Below are 23,503 nucleotides of genomic sequence, written 5' to 3' on the forward strand. Positions count from 1 at the left end.
AACTTTCAAAAGGAAATTAGATAAATACTTGAAGGGAAAAAATTTATGGGACTATGGGGAAAGAGCAGGAGAATGGGACTAAATGGATAGCTCATCCAAAGAGCCGGCACAGGCACGATGGGCCAAATGGTCTCCTCCTGTGCTGTACCTACGATGACACTAGAAGGTAAGGTAAATAAAGAAATGATGATCAAGTGACACTAAGTTTGCAGAATATAGCAGGAAGGGAAGTTGGTCCTCAGCAGTTCAAACCATTTGTTGGATTGTTCACATTTTCAAAATTAATTCCTGGGAGCTAACTCTATCAAGGTCGATTTTCTTTGGGCACTGGTGTATGGATGATTTTGGTCAGGTCCTATGGTATTCCTGTGGGTAGATTTTGTGCAGTGTTATCAGATTTCCTCTTGTGTTTAGGGAGATTTGAGGACTTTGTGGGTATGTGAAGGAAGTTCAGCTCCAAAATAGGAGACTCCCTAAAATTCTTGGGAACTCGTAGGCACGCAATGGCCTCTTTTCTCGGGCACACAATGGCCTCCTAAATCTCCAATATGGCGGGCAGGAAACGCACACTTATTACGAGCCAGTAGCGCGCTATCCGCCATGTTGTTAAAGGCTGAAAAATCAGCGTGCAGTGCCCATGCCTGCAACAGATATTGGTTTCTTTGCATTTGCAAATAGGGGGCTGATGGCCTGTTTTGAGCCTCCAATGCAAGATTGGTTTGCCATGAGGCTCAGGCTTAACTCAGGAAAATCAGGCATACATGCAGCCTAACAGACGGTCCTTAAAGGGAGCGCTGCAGGCTACAACCAATAAGGTAAATTTTTAAAATGTACTTACCTGAATATGGAGCCAAGAGGAGCAGGAGCGCTCCTCCCGACCCCACATTCAAAGAAGGTGGGCCGCTGCCGGACTCCAATATCCCCCCCACCCCCGGCTTGGGGCATAGATTCCCCCCTGATCGCCGTCACTTCCCCACCTAGCCCCTGATGGACACTGATCATCCCACCACTGATTGCCGCCACAGCTACCTCCCCCGTGGCCATCACTACTTCCTGACCCAAAGTCCCCCCTTCTCCCTCACCCCCCTTCCTCACATACCTGAAGCCCACTGTGACACCAGCAGTGGCCCGATCTTCCAATGCACTTCACCAGTGAGCTGCCTGTTGCTCTCCGGCTTTCTGGAAATGAGGCCCGAGGCCCAATATCGGGGGTACCTCAGGCCATCACCTTTCAGGCATAGAGGTTGTTCCCTGCACCTAATTTCTAGGCCACAAGGTCTATACGACTGCTTTCAATAATATTATTAAAACAAAACAGAACTTCTTTAATTTGATACTAACAGAAATTGCAACAGCCCAATGATGAGCATTTTGACAGACTCTGATTTTAAAATCAAACCTCTTAAGTCACTAATTTTTAAATAGATCAATGAATTTTGTGATTATGTTTTTGAATTTTATCTTCATCAAGGTGAGGGATATTAGTGTTGGGAAGAGAACACATTTCCACTGTGGACACCCAGTACTGGTCTCAAGAACTCCCAAATCAGATACAGCACAAGCTAAATAAATTGTAACGCTCCTCTACTTTGCCCCAGCAATGTGTTTTAACCTCAGCTTCAGAAGAATACTACCCACTGATTTTGTGTGATTATTTCCTTTTCCTAAGTTCCTGTGGTGTCTCCAAGAGCTGGGCTGTCTAAGTGGAATTTACAGTTTGATGTCAATCTGTGCTTACTTGTGGGAGTTTTATGCTTTAGACTTATAGCCAACAGGATTTAGCCTGAGAGCATTAATTTATACAGGACCTTTACAGCCAGCAGAGATCAGAAACTTTCATCTTAATCACTGTGGCCTGGAGTCAAACCCAAGAGGTGAAAGAACAGTGTGTTAACTTACTATGCCATCCAATTCCCCATTATGATGTGATTTTTAAAAAAGCTTTTTTTTGTATCACACTGTATAAATAGATCCACATCTCTATTTCGATAGGTTTGCAGTAAAACTTGCTAGTTCTTTTATAAAATCTACCAGTTAATAATGATTCCATCAAGGAAATTATAATTAAAATCGATGGTCAACACACATCTGTTGTCGTTTAGTTTTACTATAGTTGGATTGAATCCTCATCGACCTTTGTACATTGATTTCCTTTAATATTCATTTATGCAAGCTGTAGTTTTTCAATGTTGTTTCAATAGCAAATTGACTTTAAAAAACGATTTTTAAAAAGTGATCCAATGCATGCCAAGAATGCTGAATTCTTACTTTCTTCTTTACTGATGAACTGTGCAGGGCAATGCACATCAGCTCCTTTCCAGAGGCAACAACTGAAGTCATCTTGGCCATGCATTCCTTTGGGGCTGGTGCTATTTGAACGCGATGTGTTTGCATTTCTCACATACTCATTAAGCGAAGAGTGGCGACTGCCTGAATTCCTATGTGGCTGGGGCTGCCAGCTTCTGTCCTTTTCGGCAGCTGCCTGCTTGTGCAGTGTGCACAGCATCGTAAAATTCCATGGAGGAATCTCAAAGGTTGTTACTGGATCATATGCAAAAACTGAAACTGCAAGTAAAGAAAAAGGAAAGTCAGAGTGGAGGACTTAAGTTTTAATTATTAATTGTGCATCACATATGGTCAATTTAAAAACATAAAAACAAAGAATTCAATTTTTTTAAAAGTCTGATCGATGATCATTCCTTCACCTCAAGCCTCCAACCTCTCTTCCCCCAACCCCACCCCACCCATTACAACCTTTCTCACTTCTTTCTATTTTATTGATACTATTACGGTCATTGCTGCTCTGAACTTTCCTCTCTTATTCCTGCTAAGTTCTTCAATGAAATAACGGAGAGGATTAATAATGGTAGTGCAGCCGATGTTGTGTATATGGACTTTCAGATGGCATTGGAGGCCCCCTCCTGCCACCTTGCCTGATCCCTGGATCAAGATTCCTGGTCTATGCTGAGTTAGCTGATCCCAAGCAAGACAACAATATGGGAGTTACAGTTGAGCACATCAAACCAGGTTAGAAAGGGGAAAAATCAGCCAGAGTTCCTAAGCCTGATCACTGTCCATTGACTCCTGATTAAAAGTGTGCATGTGTAGGTGAAGGCAGTATCAGGCTCAGCTCTGATGTCCTTCATTGATAAACAACCTGTCAACTTACACATGCAGAATGCCACTTGGGTGAGCTACCTGAAGGTTGCCAGTGTGGACACATAGCTCAGCATGAGGTCATTGCTTTCAGGAAAGGAGAGACAAAAGTGGGTTAGAATTATAGAGGCATAAAAAAATTATAACAGGAGTTTGGCCTGTCAATTGCAACTTGGTGGTAGATATTCATAAACAGCTTATGAACAATGAAATGACTTTGCTAAGGCACTGTTGCAAACTAGAGTTGTAACTGTCAATAAATACATGGGTCCAAAAAACATCATCAACTGTTTAAGAAATACAGCAGAAGGTTCCAGTAAATTCATTAATCTTTACTGGGTCAAACAAATATTATCTTCTGAATTTTTCCAAAGCACTTCTATTTGTACAAAGTGAATTAAATTGAATTTACAGATGCTTAAGATCAAATGATCTTTATAATATAATTATTCCTCAAGTAAGATTAACAAATAGACTTCATTTAAATATCTTCAGATAAAGTTTCCTCCATTCACTAGTGTTAGCAAAAGTCACACAAGTATAAAGTGGGAAACCCATTTCATTCTCATGCCAACTTTTTTACAAACAGTTTTACTTCCTATAATTTAGTGGTATTCATAGTAAGGCCCAGGATGCACTTGCAGGTCATCTCTCCATTATCAATGCCATTGAAAAGACATTCTTCATTCTGTCTTCATGCTTCAACTCAGAACCAACTTGAATGTGGAGTGTTGTTGGGATTCTAATGCTTTTTTCACTCTTCCTGCTTTCCAGCAATCAAATGCCATTCAGAGGTAGAGCTATCCCAGCATTCACTGTACAAAGAAAGTAACCAATATTTCCCCCACAACAGCATGAGTCAACCAGAAGCTCACTGGATAAGGAATCATGGGTTCCATCACTCTGTGGTTTGAATGGAGATTAATAAACTACAAATCAATGAGAATTAAATGATTGGTGTCAACTAACACAAGTTGACAAGTGCCAGGCAATGACCATCTTCAACAAGAGAGAGTCTAACCACCTCCCCTTGACATTCAATGGCATTACCATCGCCGAATCCCCCACCATCAACATCCTGGGGGTCACCATTGACCAGAAACTTAACTGGACCAGCCACATAAATACTGGGGCTACAAGAGCAGGTCAGAGGCTGGGTATTCTGTGGCGAGTGACTCACCTCCTGAATCCCCAAAGCCTTTCCACCATCTACAAGGCACAAGTCAGGAGTGTGATGGAATACTCTCCACTTGCCTGGATGAGTGCAGCTACAACAACACTCAAGAAGCTCGACACCATCCAGGACAAAGCAGCCTACTTGATTGGCACCCCATCCACCACCCTAAACATTCACTCCCTTCACCACCGGCACACTGTGGCTGCAGTGTGTACCATCCACAGGATGCACTGCAGCAACTCACCAAGGCTTCTTCGACAGCACCTCCCAAACCCACGACCTCTACCACCTAGAAGGACAAGGGCAGCAGGCACATGGGAACAACACCACCTGCACGTTCCCCTCCAAGTCACATACCATCCCGACTTGGAAATATATCGCCGTTCCTTCATCGTCGCTGGGTCAAAATCCTGGAACTCCCTACCTAACAGCACTGTGGGAGAACCTTCACCACACGGACTGCAGCGGTTCAAGAAGGCGGCTCGCCACCACCTTCTCAAGGGCAATTAGGGATGGGCAATAAATTTTGGCCTTGCCAGCGACGCCCACATCCCATGAACTAATAAAAAAAAATTCTGACTCACAACATCAGATACAGGTATACCATGTAATCAGTCCAATACAATTACAATGGGAAAGGAAAAAGGGGGCAAATAATGTGGGAGAAATTTGCAGCAATTACAAATTACTGAGCAATGGGAATGTGTTTACATTTAAGGCGAAATAGAGAAATAAAGAGAGACAGATTCTTGATAGAGTGGTGATGATAAGTTTCATTGCTACCTAACTCCTGTTGTCAGTCCTATGTGAAATTCCTCCAGGATGTTCTGACTCATTGCCTCAAGTCCTCTTCATCTTAGGTTTTAATTATATTGCTTGATTCACTTAATATGATTTAATCTCCAATTCTAAAATATTATTCCTATCTGACCAAGTGTCATTTCTGTAGCTGGTTTCATGGAGGTTGAGCAGTGGGTTAGTTGTCCTAAATGTTGACAGATATTTTCTACAGAACCTCTGGGATTGTCAGTGACTACAAGCCTGAGGCCATCACAGTGTAGCTATATTTGGTGCTCTGGTCATCCTACACTTAAGCACCACATTCAGATCTGGTCACCAAAGCAGAAAGGAAAATCCAATCCCTGGAAGTGGTGCAGAGAAGGGACACATGGCTGAACCTTCATGTCAGCAGCCTGAATTGTAAGGAAAAGTTAGAAACAAAACTCAGGTTCTTCAGCCCTAAAGAGGAAACAATTGAGAGGAAATCTTATCGCGAATTAAAAGATACTAAATGAAATACTCATGTTAGTGCAGAGCACTATTTCAAGTTAAACCACAACTGCAGGAAAAGGGGATTTGGTTTAAGCTGGTAAAGTTCAAGTGCAGGACTGTTGACAGGAAGCAATTCCTGCAAAGAGTGATTAATACCTGGAATGGTCGTGGAGGCGAACGCTGCGGAATCACTCAAGAGGTAGTTAGATGTTGAATTGGGGGATTGGGGGGGGGGCATAGGGGGGATGAGCTGGAAGATTGAATGGTCTCCCTCATCTGTACTTACTTTTCCAATTATCTAATCTATGCATCATGTACTGTAATGCTACTTATGAGGTCTAAAAGATTTTTGTTTGACAGGGAGAGTACAGTGTGTGTTCAAAGAATCTTCCAAGCAGAGTTTCAGTATCGGGTCATTTATGCTACAGAGTTGCCTTTTTACAAGATTGCTTCTGATGGCAAGCACAGTTAGATGAAAGGAACATTATGCTCATTTACAGCACTGTCTCATGTCAACAATATTAATAAATACAGCACTGCCATGCGTCACCAAGTCTGACACACAGCAGTGCCGCATGTTACCGAGTCTAGTACAACAAGCACTACCTTTCGTCACAGAGACTAAGACACCATCAAATTAATCCAAGTGTATATGCATTTTATCTGCTTAATTGACACATTTGCAGACAATATTTCTAAAACCATGAATTATTCAAAGGCCTAGCCTTTGCTGAACTTCAGGACTTCTGAAGTAATTTACACAGTATGTTTTAACTGCTTTTTTGTATAACTCTTCACTATATAACTATTGCTACATCAGCTTCTGGAGGAAACAAAGCTCAACACTTGTGGCCAATCATTACAGGCCATACAACAAATTTAGCAAGTTTAAGTGTGTAATCAGGTACAAGATTTCTCTTTCCCCCCTCCCCACCAGCCCACTGAAATAAATGGACATTGTGATCTGGAAAACAAAAAATGGGAAACAACAGAGAAAAATATTTAGAACTAGTTCAAATATAGAACCAATTCCAAAAACTGTTATAAATAAATGGAGCATCTATTTCTGTTCTTTACAAAAATAGGAATGTTATTATTACCCTTGAAAAGGTTCAGAGACAAACAATAAAGACGATTCTGGGTATCAGGAATTTTAAGTTATGAGGAAAAGTTAAGGAAACTTCCTGATAATTTAAATTTCTGAAAATCTGGATCAGTTTTAAGGGAATTAAATTTAGTTTCTTTGGAAAATGAAACTGAGCCAATTCAATTGAAGCTTTCAAGATTTTTGCAGTGAAGTTTGAATTACTGGTTTCTTTTACATAAAGATCAGATTAGGTCACAAATTAAAACAGTTTGTTTCCTTGATTTAAATAGCAACACTGTTCCATTTGTCTGAAAGAACCGACTTGTTCCAATAAGATGACTTGTATGTTCGACAACATACACTTTACATTTCCCACAATAGTCCCCAGATAGCAATCATTTATTTGTGACATTCTTTATTTTGGTTAATTGAATACAGGTATTGAGAGTGTTCCAGCAGAATAGACTACAGAAAAAGTAGTGCAAACACTTCTATACAGTAGTTCACACAATTCTAGAGTAGAATTTCCATGGGGTTTCTCCCAATCTCCTGCCATAACTTCAGCGGGAGACTGGCAGAAACCCCGGAAGAATGGCATAAACGGCAATTTATGCTGTTTCTCCAGGGTTTCCTGCGAATTTACGATGAGATGAAATCAGTAATTCTGGCTGGAATGACTATACCGTTTTTTTTAAAGAATGTGGGACTCTCCTGGTCTCCATGGCTCAGTTCCGCATGTGAAAGTCCAATTATTAACTGAGCCATGGGGGAGGTAGTGTACAAGATCTCCCTGTCTTGGTTCCTATGTAACATTTCCTGTATTGATGAATGGTCAAATTTCCATTTAGATAACTTTACATAAAATGAAAGAGAAAAACAGTCTGATCAGAGTCTGTCACATTCTCGAGGCGCTGTTTGACTCATCGCTGTAACTTCTCTCTAACGAACTTTTCTAATCAGTTCTTCTCTCCAGCATTTATACATATATTTAGATATTTATATCTATATATATAAAAATAAAGATGACTGAAAACTTCCTGTCCCTTACAGCTAAAGTACAGCAGGAATTGTGTTTTAGATTTCAGCAATTAATTGTTCTTTAAGAGACCCCAGCACAGTGTTATTTTTCTCTCAACAGGGTTGCAATAATTGAAGCTTTCCAAAACAGAGTGCCTAGACAAAACAGAGTGCTAGCAAAACCAGAAAATGCTGGAAACACTCAGCAGCCTTGCAGCATCTGTGGAGAGAACAGACCAGGTGACATTTAGGGTGTACACCCTCCTTCAAAACCCCTAATAATTTAATAGGCATGTCATTCCAACACATGGGAGAACTGTTCGTCGACTAAAAGATAAAATATGGATCACAGGTTAATTTTTTTTTAAACTTAAGAATGGCCAGAATCCCAGGGCAAGGCTCATAAATGCAATCAAGTTTCTTAAGTTGAGAGAGACAGAAAGAGAGAAAGGGAAAAAGAAAAAGAGAAAGAGAAAAAAAGAGAGCTACAGAAGTCAAATTTCCAACTGCATCAATGATATTCAGTATATTAAAATTACAAGACAAGGTCTTCTTTCATGGCAGGCTTTGTAACTGGACAGTGTTTTAAAATCACCAATTATTTCTTGTCCTGCTTGGACAGATTGAAAGTTTGTGGTCTGCTCTGACACAGAAGTCTAAATGTGCCAATTGTTAAGTCAAAAGTGACAAACCACATGTCAACAGCCTCACAGAAAGAGACGTGTGAGAATAGAGATTACAGTAAGCTACAGAAGCTAGCACTTTCTTGCCATTATCTTATTAAAGCACATTCATCTGATTAGTGCCTTCTACACAACAACATACACAATATATTTTTTAAACCTACACTTTAATTAAGTTTGTTTCACATAATGACATCGAGAGGGTATATTTATGACAATAGCAATATTAAGCAAACATTTTATAACATTTTTTTTCTAAAATACGTGTCTTCTTTCTTGTACATTAAAATTCACAATCTACTTCTCTCCAAAAGAAAAATACTTCAAGAATTCAATTTCTATATATATACCTACACCCAAGCCTAGTAAATCTTTCCTTCTGGTTTGCTCACTAATCTTATTAAGGTACATTGATTAGTATCAAGAAATAGAATTATGAGGAAAAACAGGAGAAACTGGGGCTTTTTAACCTTGAAAGGGGGTGACTGAGGGAACATTATAGAGTTATACAAGATGTTAAATTGCATTGATAAGGTTAATCCAGACACGATTGCTTCTTCGAAAAGATTACCATGGCTACGGGGGAGGTGGGAAGTGTTTACTCATGATGCTACTGCCACCATGAGGTGTGGGGCAGGCTTGATGAACCAGCTGCTCTTTTCCTGCCCGTCAATTTTGTATGTTCGTATGACTTCAAGGTGTACCAAGATACAATTGCCGCAAATGCTTTGGACAGATGTCAAAAGAACTTGATTACTCTTGGAATGGTCTTCCAGGTAAGGTACTGGAGGCAAAAACCTTAGCCTCATTCAAGAGTCAGTTAAATGACCAGATGGGGAATGCAAATCTTTTATCAGGATGGATGAGCTGAGATAGGCTGAAAAGACTCCCTGATCCACGTCTATCTTGTAACTCATGCTGGGTTCCAGTTCTACATAATTTGGCAGCACAATGGCCATTCTTCATTTGTGAGTCTAGTTGCCAAATTATTTGACCATGAGGACTTCATAACTGACCATAATCTAGTCCCCACACACATAAACACACAAGCAAGGGTCATTGAATAGCAATCAGAAACAAGAAACCTGGCTGATTTTTCCCTCTCTACCCCAAGGGCAATTGTAGTGCTCCTATAGCCCACGTGAAGCTGAGTTCAGCCAACTGAACAAAGGCTGGACATCAAATTTGCAAGCATCCTAATATGGCTCAGTGCCAAATCATGTGCTATTGGAGGAGCATAAATGGTTATTTCCAGTGGAATTCACCTCAAGCTTGTGATTATTGGATGTGACTCCTCCCAAGGGATTAAAACTGCCAATCATTAAACTACAAATTTTGTATTAAAATATAGTTTATACTTTGAAGAAAAATGATCATGGCTTCTAGAATTTTATTAATATTTAGTCAATATATTTGCAATGCCAGGATGAACAGGATGATGACTATATCTTCCATACAGGAAAGTTCCTAAATTCAACCGTGCAATCAGAGGGAGGCACTATAGAGATGTTTTCCTGCAGGGTGGGAGAGAGAAAAAAAGTGAGTCATCTTGGGCCACACTCACACACCTCGTGGCAGCTGGATCAAGAATGTTATTAGCAGAGGCTATGGGGCAGGTCAGCTGGGAAACTATCCATTGGCTCAGGAATCCTCAAAAGTGAATGGAAGAAATAAATTAAAGAAAACCTTCTTCTTTGAATGAAGGAGCATCTGAACAGTTTTAACAAGTTGCTTATGAAAGATCACCAAGAAATAGATGCAATTCTAAATGTAGCAGCATATCATTTAAACAACAAACTGACGTGGATACCAACACAAGCAAAACTGTAATCCCACAGTGCCATCACTCTTTATTTTGTTTTAGTAGGAGCCAAGAATAGAAATATTTGGAGAATGTGAATATATGATCTCCCATATGTTCAAAGTGCTAGTGTAAGAAGCTTAACCTTTGACATACCCAGACACAAGGTTGCAGTCATTAGCCCCAGTAACATCATTTCTTGGATGGAGGGAACCTGAAAAGGAAAAAAATGTATTTGAATGTGCTTATCTCTATTAATATAAAATTGAATTTAAAAATATAACATTCTGCAAAAGTAAAGAACGTAATAATCTAACAGAGTAATAAACAATACCTACAAATAGAAAGAAAAATGTTGGAAATCTGACAATTAAAAAAATGTATAACACTGGAAATCACAGCATCTGAAACAGAAAAATATGTTGTTTTGGATGAACTGAATCATTCAAAACACTAATCTAGCTTTCTCTTTCAGTCACCAACTAACCTGCTGTGCATTTTCAGTTTGAGCTTATATAAAATATAAATCTATACAATATTAAAATCCACAAGGCTTTTGTTGAGTTTGTTATGATAGTGACATATGGTAGATTGAAATCAATGGGCAATGTTGTAACACTCCCAGCCCATTGAAATCAATCCATATAACTCCAATGGTAATAGTAAAACCTGCTATTCTTACTTGCTCCAGAGAAAGCACTGTTACCTCTAAAATAAACAACAATGGGGCATTTTTCCTGTTATTACCCTGGGCAAATTATATTGCCTGGGCAAAAAGTAGAAAGGAAAATTAGGCGGGGAGGACTGCCCAGACATTTTCTGTCCATTGATTTAAATAGATGGAAATTTGTAGGAGATCCAGTATCAGCGTACAATACTTCCTGCCCTATTTTCATCTAAGTGTTGCACCCAGGTGCAACAACAGGAAAATCTGCCCTAATATTACAAGAACACCTGTTATTCCTGTTTGCTCCAGAGGTGTTGCTGCAACATATTAGTTCCTCTGATTAACCGTGTGCAATTCTATGAGAGATTGACATAAATCAATCATAGTTAACATGGTCATGAGGGTTTTGCAAGTGCAGAATGAAACACGAACTAATTAAGAAAGAGATCTGTTAGCTGTTATCAGGAAATCATAAGTTGGGGCTGCCTGCCTACACCAGCCCAGTTGCTGCATTGCTGGATTGGACCCCAGACAAATTCAATAGGCTGAGTTTCAACTAATGGACCATCCAGGCAGAAGAAAAATTCTTCAAACAGGAGTGCTTTTCTGAATTTTTACACTGTTTACAAATTATCGAGGAACCAACTAGGGAACAGGCTATTTTAGATCTAGTATTGTGTAATGAGGCAGGGTTAATTAGTAATCTTATAATTAAGGATCCTCTGGGGAAGAGTGATCATAATATGATAGAATTTCATATTGCGTTTGAGAGTGATATAGTTAAGTCCGAAACTTGGGTCTTAAATTTAAACGCAGCCAATTACGTAGGTATGAGGGGCGAGTTGGCTAAGGTAGATTGGGAAATTAGTTTTAAAAATATGACGGTAGATAAGCAAAGGCGAATAATTAAAGAAATAATTAATAATTCTCAACGAATATACATTTCCTTGAGGACTAAAATCCCCACGGGAAATGTGATCCAACCGTGGCTAACTAGAGACGTTAAGTATTAGATTAAAAGGAGAGGCTTACAATGTTGCAAAAAGAATAGTAAGCTTGAGGATTGGGAAGGTTTTAGAAATCAGCAAAGGATGACCACGAAATTGATAGAGGGAGAAAATTGAATATGAAAGTAAACTAGCAAAAAATATAACAACAGATTGTAAGAGCTTCTAAAGTATGTAAAAAGGTAGAGATTAGTGAAAGTAAAATGGGTCCCTTAGAGGCAGAGACAGGGGAAATTATAATGGGGAATAAGGAAATGGCAGTGACATTAAACAAATATTTTGTATCTGCCTTCACAGTAGAAGACACAAAAAAAATACCAGAAATAGTGGGGAACCAAGGGTCTAATGAGAGTGAGGAACTTAAAGTAATTAAGATTAGTAAAAAAAAAGTACTGGAGAAGTTAAAAGCCAACAAATCCCCTGCACCTGATGACTGACATCCCAGGGTTTTAAAAGAGGTGGCTGCAGTGATAGTGGATACATTGGTTTTGATCTTCCAGAATTCCTTATATTCTAGAATGGTCCGAGTGAATTGGAAGGTAGCAAATGTAACCCCGCTATTCAAGGAGGGAGAGAGAAAACAGGGAACTATAGGCCAGTTAGCCTGACATCAGTAGTAGGGAAAATACTAGAATCTATTACTAAGGACCTAGTAGCAGGGCACTTAGAAAATCATAATATGATCATGAAGAGTCAACACGGTTTTATGAAAGGGAAATCGTGTTTCACAAATTTATTAGAATTTTTGAGGGTGTGAACTAGCAAGGTAGATAAGAGGGAACCAGCAGATGTTGTATATTTGGATTTTCAAAAGCCATTCGATAAGATGCCACACAAGAGGTTGTTACACAAGATTAGGGCTCATGTGATTGGGGGTAATATATTAGCATGGATTGAGGATTGGTTAACGGACAGAAAACAGAGAGTAGGAATAAACGGGTCATTTTCGGGTTGGCAGGCTGTAACTAGTGGGGTGTCACAAGGATCAGTGCTTGGGCCTCAGCTGTTTACAGTATATAACAGTGACTTAGATGAGGGGATGGAGTGTAATGTATCCAAGTTTGCGGATGATACAAAGCTAAGCGATAAAGTAAGCTGTGAGGAGCACGCAAAGGGGCTGCAAAGCGATATAGACAGGTTAAGTGAGTGGGCGAGAAGGTGGCAGATGGAGTATAACGTGGGGAAATATGAAATTATCCACGTTAGTAGGAAGAATAGAAAAGCAGAATATTTTTTAAAAGGTGAGAGACTAAGAAATGTTGGTAGTCAGAGGGATTTGGGTATCCTTGTACACAAGTCACAGAAAATTAAAATGCAGGTACAGCAAGCAATTAGGAAGGCAAATGGTATGTTAGCCTTTACTGCAAGGAGTTGGACTATAAGAGTAAGGAGGTCTTGCTGCAATTATATAGGGCTTTGGTGAGACCACACCTGGAGTAACGTGTACAGTTTTGGTCTCCTTACCGAAGGAAGGATATATTTGCCTTAGAGGGGTGCAACGAAGATTCACTACATTGAATCCTCGGATGAGAGGGTTGTCCTATGAGGAGAGATTGAGTAGAATGGGTCTGTATTCTCCAGAGTTTAGAAGAATGAGGGGTGATCTCATTGAAACATATAAAATTCTTAGAGGGCTTGACAAGATAGATGCTGAGAGGCTGTTTCCCCTGACTAGAGAGCCTAGAACTAGAGGTCACAGTCTCAAGATAACGGGTCAGTCATTTAGGACCAAGATGAGACCTTAGAGAGGGTGCAGAAGACATTTACTAGAATGATTCCAGGGATGAAGGACTTCAATTACGTGGATAGACTGGAGAAGCTTGGGTTGTTCTCCTTAGAGCAGAGAAGGTTGAGAGGAGATTTGATAGAGGTATTCAAAATCATGAAGGGTAGACAGAGTAGATAGAGAGAAACTGTTCCCATTGGCGGAAGGTTCAAGAACCAGAGGACATAGATTTAGGATGATTGGCAAAAGAACCAAAGGTAACATGAGGAAAAACTTTTTTACACAGCGAATGGTTAAGATCTGGAGTGCACTGCCTGCATGGCATTCAAAAGGGAATTGGATAAATAAGAACATAAGAACATAAGAAATAGGAACAGGAGTAGGCCAATCGGCCCCTCGAGCCTGCTCCACCATTCAATAAGATCATGGCTGATCTGATCCCAACCACAAATCTAAAGAACACAAGAAGTAGGAGCAGGACCTGGCCACTCAGCCCCTGGGCCCTCTCCGCCACCCACAGGGCCTTGACCGATCCGAACTCAGCTTCATGTCCAATTTCCTGCCCACTCCCCATAACCCCTAATTCCCTTTACTTCTAGGAAACTGTCTATTTCTGTTTTAAATTTATCTAATGATGTAGCTTCCACAGCTTCCCGGGGCAGCAAATTCCACAGACCTACCACCCTCTGAGTGAAGAAGTTTCTCCTCATCTCAGTTTTGAAAGAGCAGCCCCTTATTCTAAGATTATGCCCCCTAGTTCTAGTTTCACCCATCTTTGGGAACATCCTTATTGCATCAACCCGATCAAGCCCCTTCACAATCTTATATGTTTCAATAAGATCGCCTCTCATTCTTCTGAACTCCAATGAGTAGAGTCCCAATCTACTCAACCTCTCCTCATATGTCCACCCCCTCATCCCCGGGATTAACCAAGTGAACCTTCTTTGTACTGCCTCGAGAGCAAGTATGTCTTTTCTTAAGTATGGACACCAAAACTGTATGCGGTATTCCAGGTGCGGTCTCACCAATACCTTATATAACTGCAGCAATACCTCCCTGTTTTTATATTCTATCCCCCTAGCAATAAAAGCCAACATTCCGTTGGCCTTCTTGATCGCCTGCTGCACCTGCATACTAACTTTTTGATTTTCTTGCACTAGGACCCCCAGATCCCTTTGTACTGCAGTACTTTCCAGTTTCTCGCCATTAAGATAATAACTTGCTCTCTGATTTTTCCTGCCAAAGTGCATAACCTCACATTTTCTAATATTATATTGCATCTGCCAAATCTCCGCCCACTCACCCAGCCTGTCTATATCCCCTTGTAGGTTTTTTATATCCTCCTCACTCTCTACTTTCCCTCCCATCTTTGTATCATCTGCAAATTTTGATATGTTGCACTCGGTCCCCTCCTCCAAATCGTTAATATAGATTGTAAAGAGTTGGGGACCCAGCACCGACCCCTGTGGAACACCACAGGTTACTGGTTGCCAGTCCGAGAATGAACCACTTATCCCAACTCTCTGCTTCCTGTTAGATAACCAATCCTCCACCCATGCCAGAATATTACCCCCAATCCCGTGATTTTTTATCTTGAGCAATAATCTTTTATGTGGCACCTTGTCGAATGCCTTCTGGAAGTCTAAATACACTACGTCCACTGGTTCCCCTTTATCCGCCCTGTACGTTATGTCCTCAAAGAACTCAAGCAAATTTGTCAGACATGACTTCCCCTTCATAAAGCCATGCTGACTTTGTCCTATTAAATTATCTAAATGTTCCGTTACTGTCTCCTTAATAATAGACTCCAAAATTTTACCCACCACAGATGTTAGGCTAACTGGCCTATAATTTCCAGCCTTCTGCCTACTACCCTTATACTTGGAGGGAAAAAATTTGCAGGGCTACAGGGAAAGGGCGGGGGAGTGGGTCTAGCTGGATTGCTCTTACAGAGAGCCAGTACGGACTTGGCAGGCCAAATGGCCTCCTTACGTGCTGTAATCATTCTGTGATTCTATGAAATTTTTTCACTCAGAGGGTTGTGAATCTTTGGAATTCTCTACCCCAGAGGGCTGTGGATGCTCAGTCATTGAGTATATTCAAGACTGAGATCAATAGATTTTTGGACACTAAGCGAATCACAGGATATGGGGATAGAGCCTGAAAGTGATATTGAGGTAGAAGATCAGCCATGATCTTATTGAATGGCGGAGCAGGCTCGAGGGGCCGTATGGCCTTCTCCTGCTCCTATTTCTTATGTTCTTATGTGCCATTACCATCTCTGTTACATTGCACACTTGGGAATAGTTTGGCCCATGTTCATAAGCAAAGGAAGGGCTGACAAATGGTTTTCCATGAAGACCTTTAAAATGCATTGAAGTTAGTATTACAGATAGATGCACTCTATAACATTTGTTTATCATAGGGACATTTGCAATTGGTAATGCTTGAACAACAGCTCAAAATGTCATTTGCTTGGTTTAGTAACCCATTTCTTGTTTTCTGTATTATACTACATGCCCCATCAGTTTAAAGTATGATTAGAAAGTGCTAATTATCTCTAAATATGCAGACATCCAACTCTAAAAAAAGAATGTCCCCTATCCAACACATTCAAAATAAACAGTCCTGTGTGTCAGCCTGTCAAACTAGCTTTGGCCTGACAATTCTGAGGCAGACATTCTGGTCTTATATTACACTGCTCAGAATGATCACCTAAAATAAACTACACAGTTGCTCCATTTGAGTTCCTGGTGAAGTGACTCAACATACAATATTTAATGCTGCAAACACATTATTTGAATCACACATTATCTGGCTGTTAAATCAATCTTAAATTATCCATTAATCAAAGTGGTTGCTTTAAGGTAGTCCCTTGCCAGATGCATTCTAAATTCTGCGATCTCCAAGTGCCCAACCAGCAGGCATTCATGGGCAAAAAAGAGCTCCTGCTCTTAGATTTCATTTCTCAGAAAAGATATCTAAAAGAAGCTCCAAGGTGAAGTAGTTTCATTTGAGAGTGCTGCAATATATCACTGAAGAATCTGTGGTATCTGTTTGTTTAACCTCTGGTGGGTCAGTGACTGATCCTAGTCTCCCTTTTACTGCCTTCCTGCAGAGAAATACAAACATAGATCGCCCTATAGCTAACAGTTTGGAGAAGCAGTAGGTGGGTGGAACTGTAAAACAATCAGCACCTTGTCATATCAAAAGACCAGATAGAATCCATAGTCTTCGGTGCAATCAGCATGACTCATGGACATTCTGCTACGATTCATTTTTATCTTCTTAAAGCTATAAACCTTCACTAAATACTATTTCTTAATTTATGTTTAAGGTGATCAAGGTTAAGACCAACAAGCATTTTTCCTCCTGCAATATAAAGGTGCGATCATAAGCAGTATCATAGCCAAGTCCAATCGTGTTCTCACCCAACATCATGTGCACTTTCCAGCAAGGATCACTGGACACCAATCAGAAGTGGGAGCCCTGGCTAGCTTTCCCCCCCCCCCCTCCCTACCCCATGAATACTGAGGCCCAATTGTAAGGATCCTATCACCTCATCTGAGATCAGTTGACTCAAAAAAAGGTAGCAAACCTGAAGCTTTCCAGATCTATATAGTGTATTGCTACATTGGGTAGTGATTTAACTACTAAGTCAATGGGAAGTATTCATTCAAAGTTTGGCATTAAGCAGTAGTTTACTGTTCATTATTGCTAATGCTGAAATCATTGGAACTTAATTATTTGCTTTCATTTTACAATTATTTGGATTTTGTAGCATATGAAATGCATGTCCCTACACACTTCCTAAACAGTACTGTTATCAGGGTCTTGAACCTTGGTCACTAAACATTTAGCAATGACTGATACTACCTTATTATTTTTCAGGCTTTTTAAATAGTGGTTTCCAATCCATTCATAAACAAAAGAAATCCATTCATGAAATAGCCAAAGTTCCACTCACTACATCTCATTCATCTCCATACCTATAGGGTAACCTGGCAGCAGCGGCCCAATTGGTTTCAAAACAGTTAGGCATACTAATGAGGGCACACAACAAGAGTGACTATGTAAAGCTTCAGTTAGAAAAAGTATGCAGACCTTTTTTTTAAGAAAATTGGAAATATAAGGCCCATAATGCAGACAATCACCAAGGTTGAAAACGGGATAGAAAATGAGGCAAATCAAGAATTAACAGTTAGGTGTTGCCAAACTCAGGTTTTAAAAGCCTGCAGATTGAAGGAGGAAGGAAAGACTGTGAGAAGGAAAAAGGCCTTGGAATCGAGGGCTTGGTTAGGAAGTTGGCTGAGCGAAAGGCGACAGAGAGTAGGGATAATGGGTAAGTACTCACATTGGCAGGATGTGACTAGTGGAGTCCCGCAGGGATCTGTCTTGGGACCTCAATTGTTCACAATATTTATTAACGACTTAGATAAAGGCATAGAAAGTCTCATATCTAAGTTTGCCGATGACACAAAGATTGGTGGCATTGTAAGCAGTGTAGATGAAAACATAAAATTACAAAGCGATGTTGATAGATTAGGTGAATGGGCAAAACTGTGGCAAATGGAATTCAATGTAGACAAATGTGAGGTTGACGATACCGGATTCTTTACTCTTAGTCTGGTTCAGCAAAAACTGAAAGCGAATACACTTGAAAGTTTTAACACAATTTATTAGCTGCAGCTGACCCTATCTATAGAATTGATTTCAACTCTTGACAGAGTCTGGTCAATCTCATAGAACAGGCAAATTACACAGTCAAAGTTCACACAATTATACATTTTCAGAGTGGGGAGGGACATGAGTAGCAAGGGGTTAAAACCAATCATAAGCTGAGTCTGGGCAAGCCATACTAACTGACATAATGACCGACCACTCACAGGTGATACCTGTTTATGTGTAGGTCACAGGAAAGGGAGTCTCGCTTATCTCAGGCCTGGGATGTTTTTCGACCTTGTCCGAAATAAGGATCCATTCATTAGGTAGCTGCAAAACAACACTCCCTACACCTGCTTACCCCAGAATTCAGCTTATCATATCGCTTTGCTTGATTCATCATAAAGCATACATTTTCATACAGGAAATTAATAACATAAACGAATGATCAAAGAAAAGCTCATTGTTCTAATTCTAGCTAGCAAAATGGGCCACTTATATTAACCCCTGGTTTACCATACTGCCATTTTGTTATGGAGGCATCTTATTGAGCTACTGAAGCTTACTACATATGCATTTCATTAGAGGGGCACCTCGTAGAAATTCTCAAGGTCATCCACTTTGGATCAAAAAAGGATAGAACAGGGTACTTTCTAAATGGTAAAAAGTTAAAAACAGTGGATGTCCAAAGGGACTTTGGGGTTCAGGTACATAGATCATTGAAGTGTGATGAACAGGTGCAGAAAATAATCAATAAGGCTAATGGAATGCTGGCCTTTATATCTAAAGGACTAGAGTACAAGGGGGCAGAAGTTATGCTGCAGCTATACAAAACCCTGGTTAGACCGCACCTGGAGTACTGTGAGCAGTTCTGGGCACCGCACCTTCGGAAGGACATATTGGCCTTGGAGGGAGTGCAGCCTAGGTTTACTAGAATGATACCCAGGCTTCAAGGGTTAAGTTACGAGGAGAGATTACACAAATTGGGGTTGTATTCTCTAGAGTTTCGAAGGTTAAGGGGTGATCTGATCGAAGTTTATAAGATATTAAGGGGAACAGATAGGGTGGATAGAGAGAAACTATTTCCGCTGGTTGGGGATTTTAGGAGTAGGGGGCACAGTCTAAAAATTAGAGCCAGACCTTTCAGGAGTGAGATTAGAAAACATTTCTACACACAAAGGGTGGTAGAAGTTTGGAACTCTCTTCCGCATAAGGCAACTGATACTAGCTCAATTGCTAAATTTAAATCTGAGATAGATAGCTTTTTGGCAACCAAAGTTATTTAGGGATATGGGCCAAAGGCAGGTATATGGAGTTAGATCACAGATCAGCCATGATCTTATCAAATGGCGGAGCAGGCACGAGGGGCTGAATGGCCCACTCCTGTTCCTATGTTCCTACAGTAACAATCGTTTACAATAGGAGCAGGACTTGTGTAGGACTGGCACGGGGGAGGAGGGCAGAGGGCAGAAAACTGGAGTTGCACTTGGGTGAGGAGGAGGTAAAAAGAGAGAAGACAAGCTGGGAGCAGCATTTGGGGTGAGGGAGGGGGGATAAAGAGCACTAGAATTAACTGAGAGGAGGGGGAGAAAATGGAGAATGCTAGCATTAACAGAGGAGATTGGGAAGAAGAATGCCAGCTTAAACTGAGGAGGGTGGAGGGGGAGAAGCGTCCCAACTTGATCTGGAGGGGTGAGAAACACGTCTACTTGAATACCTAGAGTGGAAGAAGAATGTATGGTTGAATTCAGGGAGGGAGTGGGAATGAGGGAGAGGAGTGCCAGCATGAACTGGGTTGCAAGGGGAAAAATGCTAGCTTGAACGGTGTGGTAGGGGATGAAAAGTAGCAGCATCAACTGAGAGGGTTGGAAAAGGAAAGTGTGCCCATCATTGGGTGGAGAATTGGAGGAGGCCAATGTCTTTGTGAACAGGGGCTGGAGGAGGTAGAGTGTTCCTCGGAAGGAGAAAAGGTTGGAGGCGGGAGAGTGGCTGGTCAGATAGCTTTTGGGGGAGCAATGGTCTGGTTGGTCTTTTGAAAACCCAAATCTCATTTAGCTTTTTTAATCTTTCTATGAAAAGGGCCAGCAGCGACCCCATAGTATTTTTGTGGAGCCGGGAGGAACACAGAAACAAAAGTATAAAAAGCTACTTACCTTTTTGTGGGCAGCCTGCAGCAGTCCCTTTAAGGACCATTGGTTAGGCCCCTATAGACCTGGAGAAACAGAGAGAGGACTGTGGCGCATGATCCACCCAGTTGAAGCCGATTTTCAAGCAGGGTCGTAAAACAAGTGTTAGGATCATGATTTTCATATTCAAGGAGCCTAACACCTATTTCAGGTGGGCATCCTGGACATTTGACAGCTGATTTTGCCAATCCTAATGCTAATCTTTCTCCCAAAAGACCCAAGTTCTCCCCATTGGATATACCTAAAGCTTATGTTACAAACCCCCCCATCCCATTACAATTTCAGTGTGATTACTTGTTTATATTCAGAGATGTTTGAGTTGTCAGCTTTTTGGAAGCAGTTGGACAGCTTTTACTAGTTATCTCGTTCCATCTTTATGAACATTCCCAATCAAGCCTTTTTGCTCCCTTTGGGGAACTGATTTGCATTCAGTGATCTATTGCTACTGATGAGAATCTGATCCGTAAAACAATGCACCAAAAGTAAAGTTTCAACTACTGTAAATAAATTAAAACCACATGCCAGATTTCCCTACATTTTGTGTTGATTCACAAGTTAGTTCAATTAAGATGTTCCATTTTAAAGGGGCGCGGTCTTTATCAAAAAGTATTCGGCAACACTTTTTTCTCCCCGATTTATACAATGGCGTAAATGGTGTGGAAACATTTAATTGGCACATCGGGCCAAATGTGATGCGCAGCTCGTTTGGATCTTTTCCATAGCTAAAAACTTTTTTTAATTTAAAAATATTTGCCACATCCATTTTCATGAAAACAGCGTTCCTAGAAATGTAAAATTCTCCACCAAACACTATACTTTATGCAGCAGTAATCTTTGTCAATATTTATCATTCTTTACTGGGTAATGCAGTAATTGGACAGAAAGTGGAACAGATTTTTGGAACACACCATACATTCTTCACCAAACTAAGTTACCGCAAGTTTTAGAACAAATAAACTTTCAAACCCCACCTTTCCTTAAAACGCTGGGTGTTCCTTAAATTGTATTTGACACATTTTAAGCACAGATTCCCCCACTCCCTCCGAATAACTTACTCTCCAAAACTAAACGCAGCAAAGTCGGAAGCAGTCACTGAAACTCACATTTACTGTCGAAGCCCAAACCCCAACTTCTGTCAAAGATTAAAAAGCTGTTTCTCTGCAAAATCACTTTATAAACATCATGATGTCTGGGATCCCTCGACCTCCAGCGCAGTAAACTAAGCCCATGACTGCACTGTCATTGGGAAATATCCACTGCTCCACAAGTGTCTGTCGGGCTCGGTAACAAACAAGTTATTCTGGCCATAGACGGATTGAGACAGCAGTGAGCTGGCTGACAGACCGAGCTTTTGCTCTCTTACCTCACCGCAGCAGATCGGCCACGCAGAGCCCGTGAGAAGCTCCCCGGAGCCCGGCTGCTTATTCACTGACGTTTGTTCACACGTGGCTGCTGCTGCTCCTCTCTGAGAATCTTATTCCAGGGACAGGAGAGTAGGTGATAGCAGTTCCGCATTGATGAGGCGAGGAAGATGTGTGTTGAGTAATAGAGGAAGGAGGTGGGCACTGACAGCAATAGACTAAAGGTCTGAGGGGGTAAGTGGTGGGCAATTGCATGAGTCGAACACCTCCGGGAAGGAAGATAGGCTTTAACTGGAGCAGGCATGTCGGTAGGAAGGGGCTTGGGACATGGACATGGACACGGACATTGACAGGGCATGAATCGGGGCTGAGTCACCAACAGGCAGAAACAAAAGGAGGGATAAGTGAGCAATAGAGGAAAGATGGACATCGAAAGGATCAAGAAGGTGGTATGGGGCAGTTAGACACTCGCAGGGACAGGAAAGAGATGAGAAGAAGTGAACAGGAGATGGACATCTGAGGGTTGGCATTGTCATGGCTAGGAGTTGTACCATAACAGAGGCAAGTGATGGATACCACAGGCCAGCAGCTGGGCACTAGGACCAAAATTATATGAGTAGGAATTCTACACAGTAGTTTATTGGGCTTACAATTATCAACAAGCTTTTATGTAAGTCTGAAATTATGCAAGAAAAGGAAGTATAAAAAAGGAAGAAATGTAAAACAAACACAGGTTTAGAACCAAAAATGGTAACTGCCAGTGAATTAATTTATTAATAAGCTAATGGAGGCAATTCAATTGGTAAGGAGTACAAAAGCCAAATATGAAAACATTTAGAGTGTAAATTGGAAATAATTTTCCTTAATTAAATATCTGCTCATAAGATTATCACAAAAATCTGATGTAGAAACTTTGATAATAATGTTTAACTTTTGTACAGATTTTGAACCATTGAATTTTACAGCAAGAAGTAGGCCCTTTGGCCCAACATGCAGGTGCTAGCTCTCTGAAAGAGCTATCCACTTAGTTTGATTCTCCTGCTCTTTCCCTAAAACTTTCAAATATTTATCCATTTCCCTTTTAAAAGCTATTATGGATTCTGATTCTACCACTGTTTCTGATAGGGCATTCCATGTGCATTAAACTAAAAACAATTCTTTTGTACCATTTACCTTATCATGCACTCTACCATATTTATTGCAACATAGATTGGAGTTTGATAAATGTAATTCATAAGGTACAAAAGGAAGTAGATTTGAGACAATCCATGTTATAGAGAGGCAGATTTGATTTCAATTCCAATCAACCTTCTTCCAATTTATTTCGTAACTTTTCTCTTTTTTTATACTGACGAGCTTTCCCAAGAAGTAAGAACAGGGAGTTTTTGTAGATAGCAGTCAGTAATACTGTACTGATAAAGCCACTCTTCATTGCCACAATGTTGAATCTATGTGATTCTGTTGTACACAGCACATGGCAAGGATAGTAGCACAGATGTGCTTCAGAAATGTAAACAAATACAAATTTTCAATGTGCCTTTAAAAGGGAATGGATTTGAAGGGAATTTTAGTAATTATAAAAAGGAAAAAAATGCCTCCCTCAGTTGGTAAAGTCACCACCAATATGAAATTGAACCATATGGACAATACCAGGAAGATCTGAGATTCAATTACTGATCTGTGCTGATTTAGCTGATGTTG

The 23,503-nt window shown here is 40.5% G+C and overlaps 1 protein-coding gene across 2 annotated transcripts in view; it reads right to left on the reverse strand.

Moving 5' to 3' along the window:
- lepr (leptin receptor) overlaps positions 1 to 21,775 on the reverse strand; it is a 105,026-nt gene extending 83,251 nt beyond the window's left edge. For both annotated transcript variants that reach the window (XM_067990382.1, XM_067990381.1), the window contains exons 1-3: positions 21,545 to 21,775; positions 10,350 to 10,407; positions 2,269 to 2,565 (exon numbers count right to left, since the gene is read on the reverse strand). In XM_067990382.1, coding sequence (XP_067846483.1) covers positions 2,269 to 2,565; positions 10,350 to 10,389 — 337 coding nt within the window. In that variant the 5' untranslated portion in view covers positions 10,390 to 10,407; positions 21,545 to 21,775. The remainder of the gene's footprint in view (positions 1 to 2,268; positions 2,566 to 10,349; positions 10,408 to 21,544) is intronic.
- Between the last annotated feature and the right edge of the window lie 1,728 nt (positions 21,776 to 23,503).

This window comes from Heptranchias perlo, chromosome 9 (genome assembly GCF_035084215.1).
Source record: "Heptranchias perlo isolate sHepPer1 chromosome 9, sHepPer1.hap1, whole genome shotgun sequence".
Taxonomy (NCBI): domain Eukaryota; kingdom Metazoa; phylum Chordata; class Chondrichthyes; order Hexanchiformes; family Hexanchidae; genus Heptranchias; species Heptranchias perlo.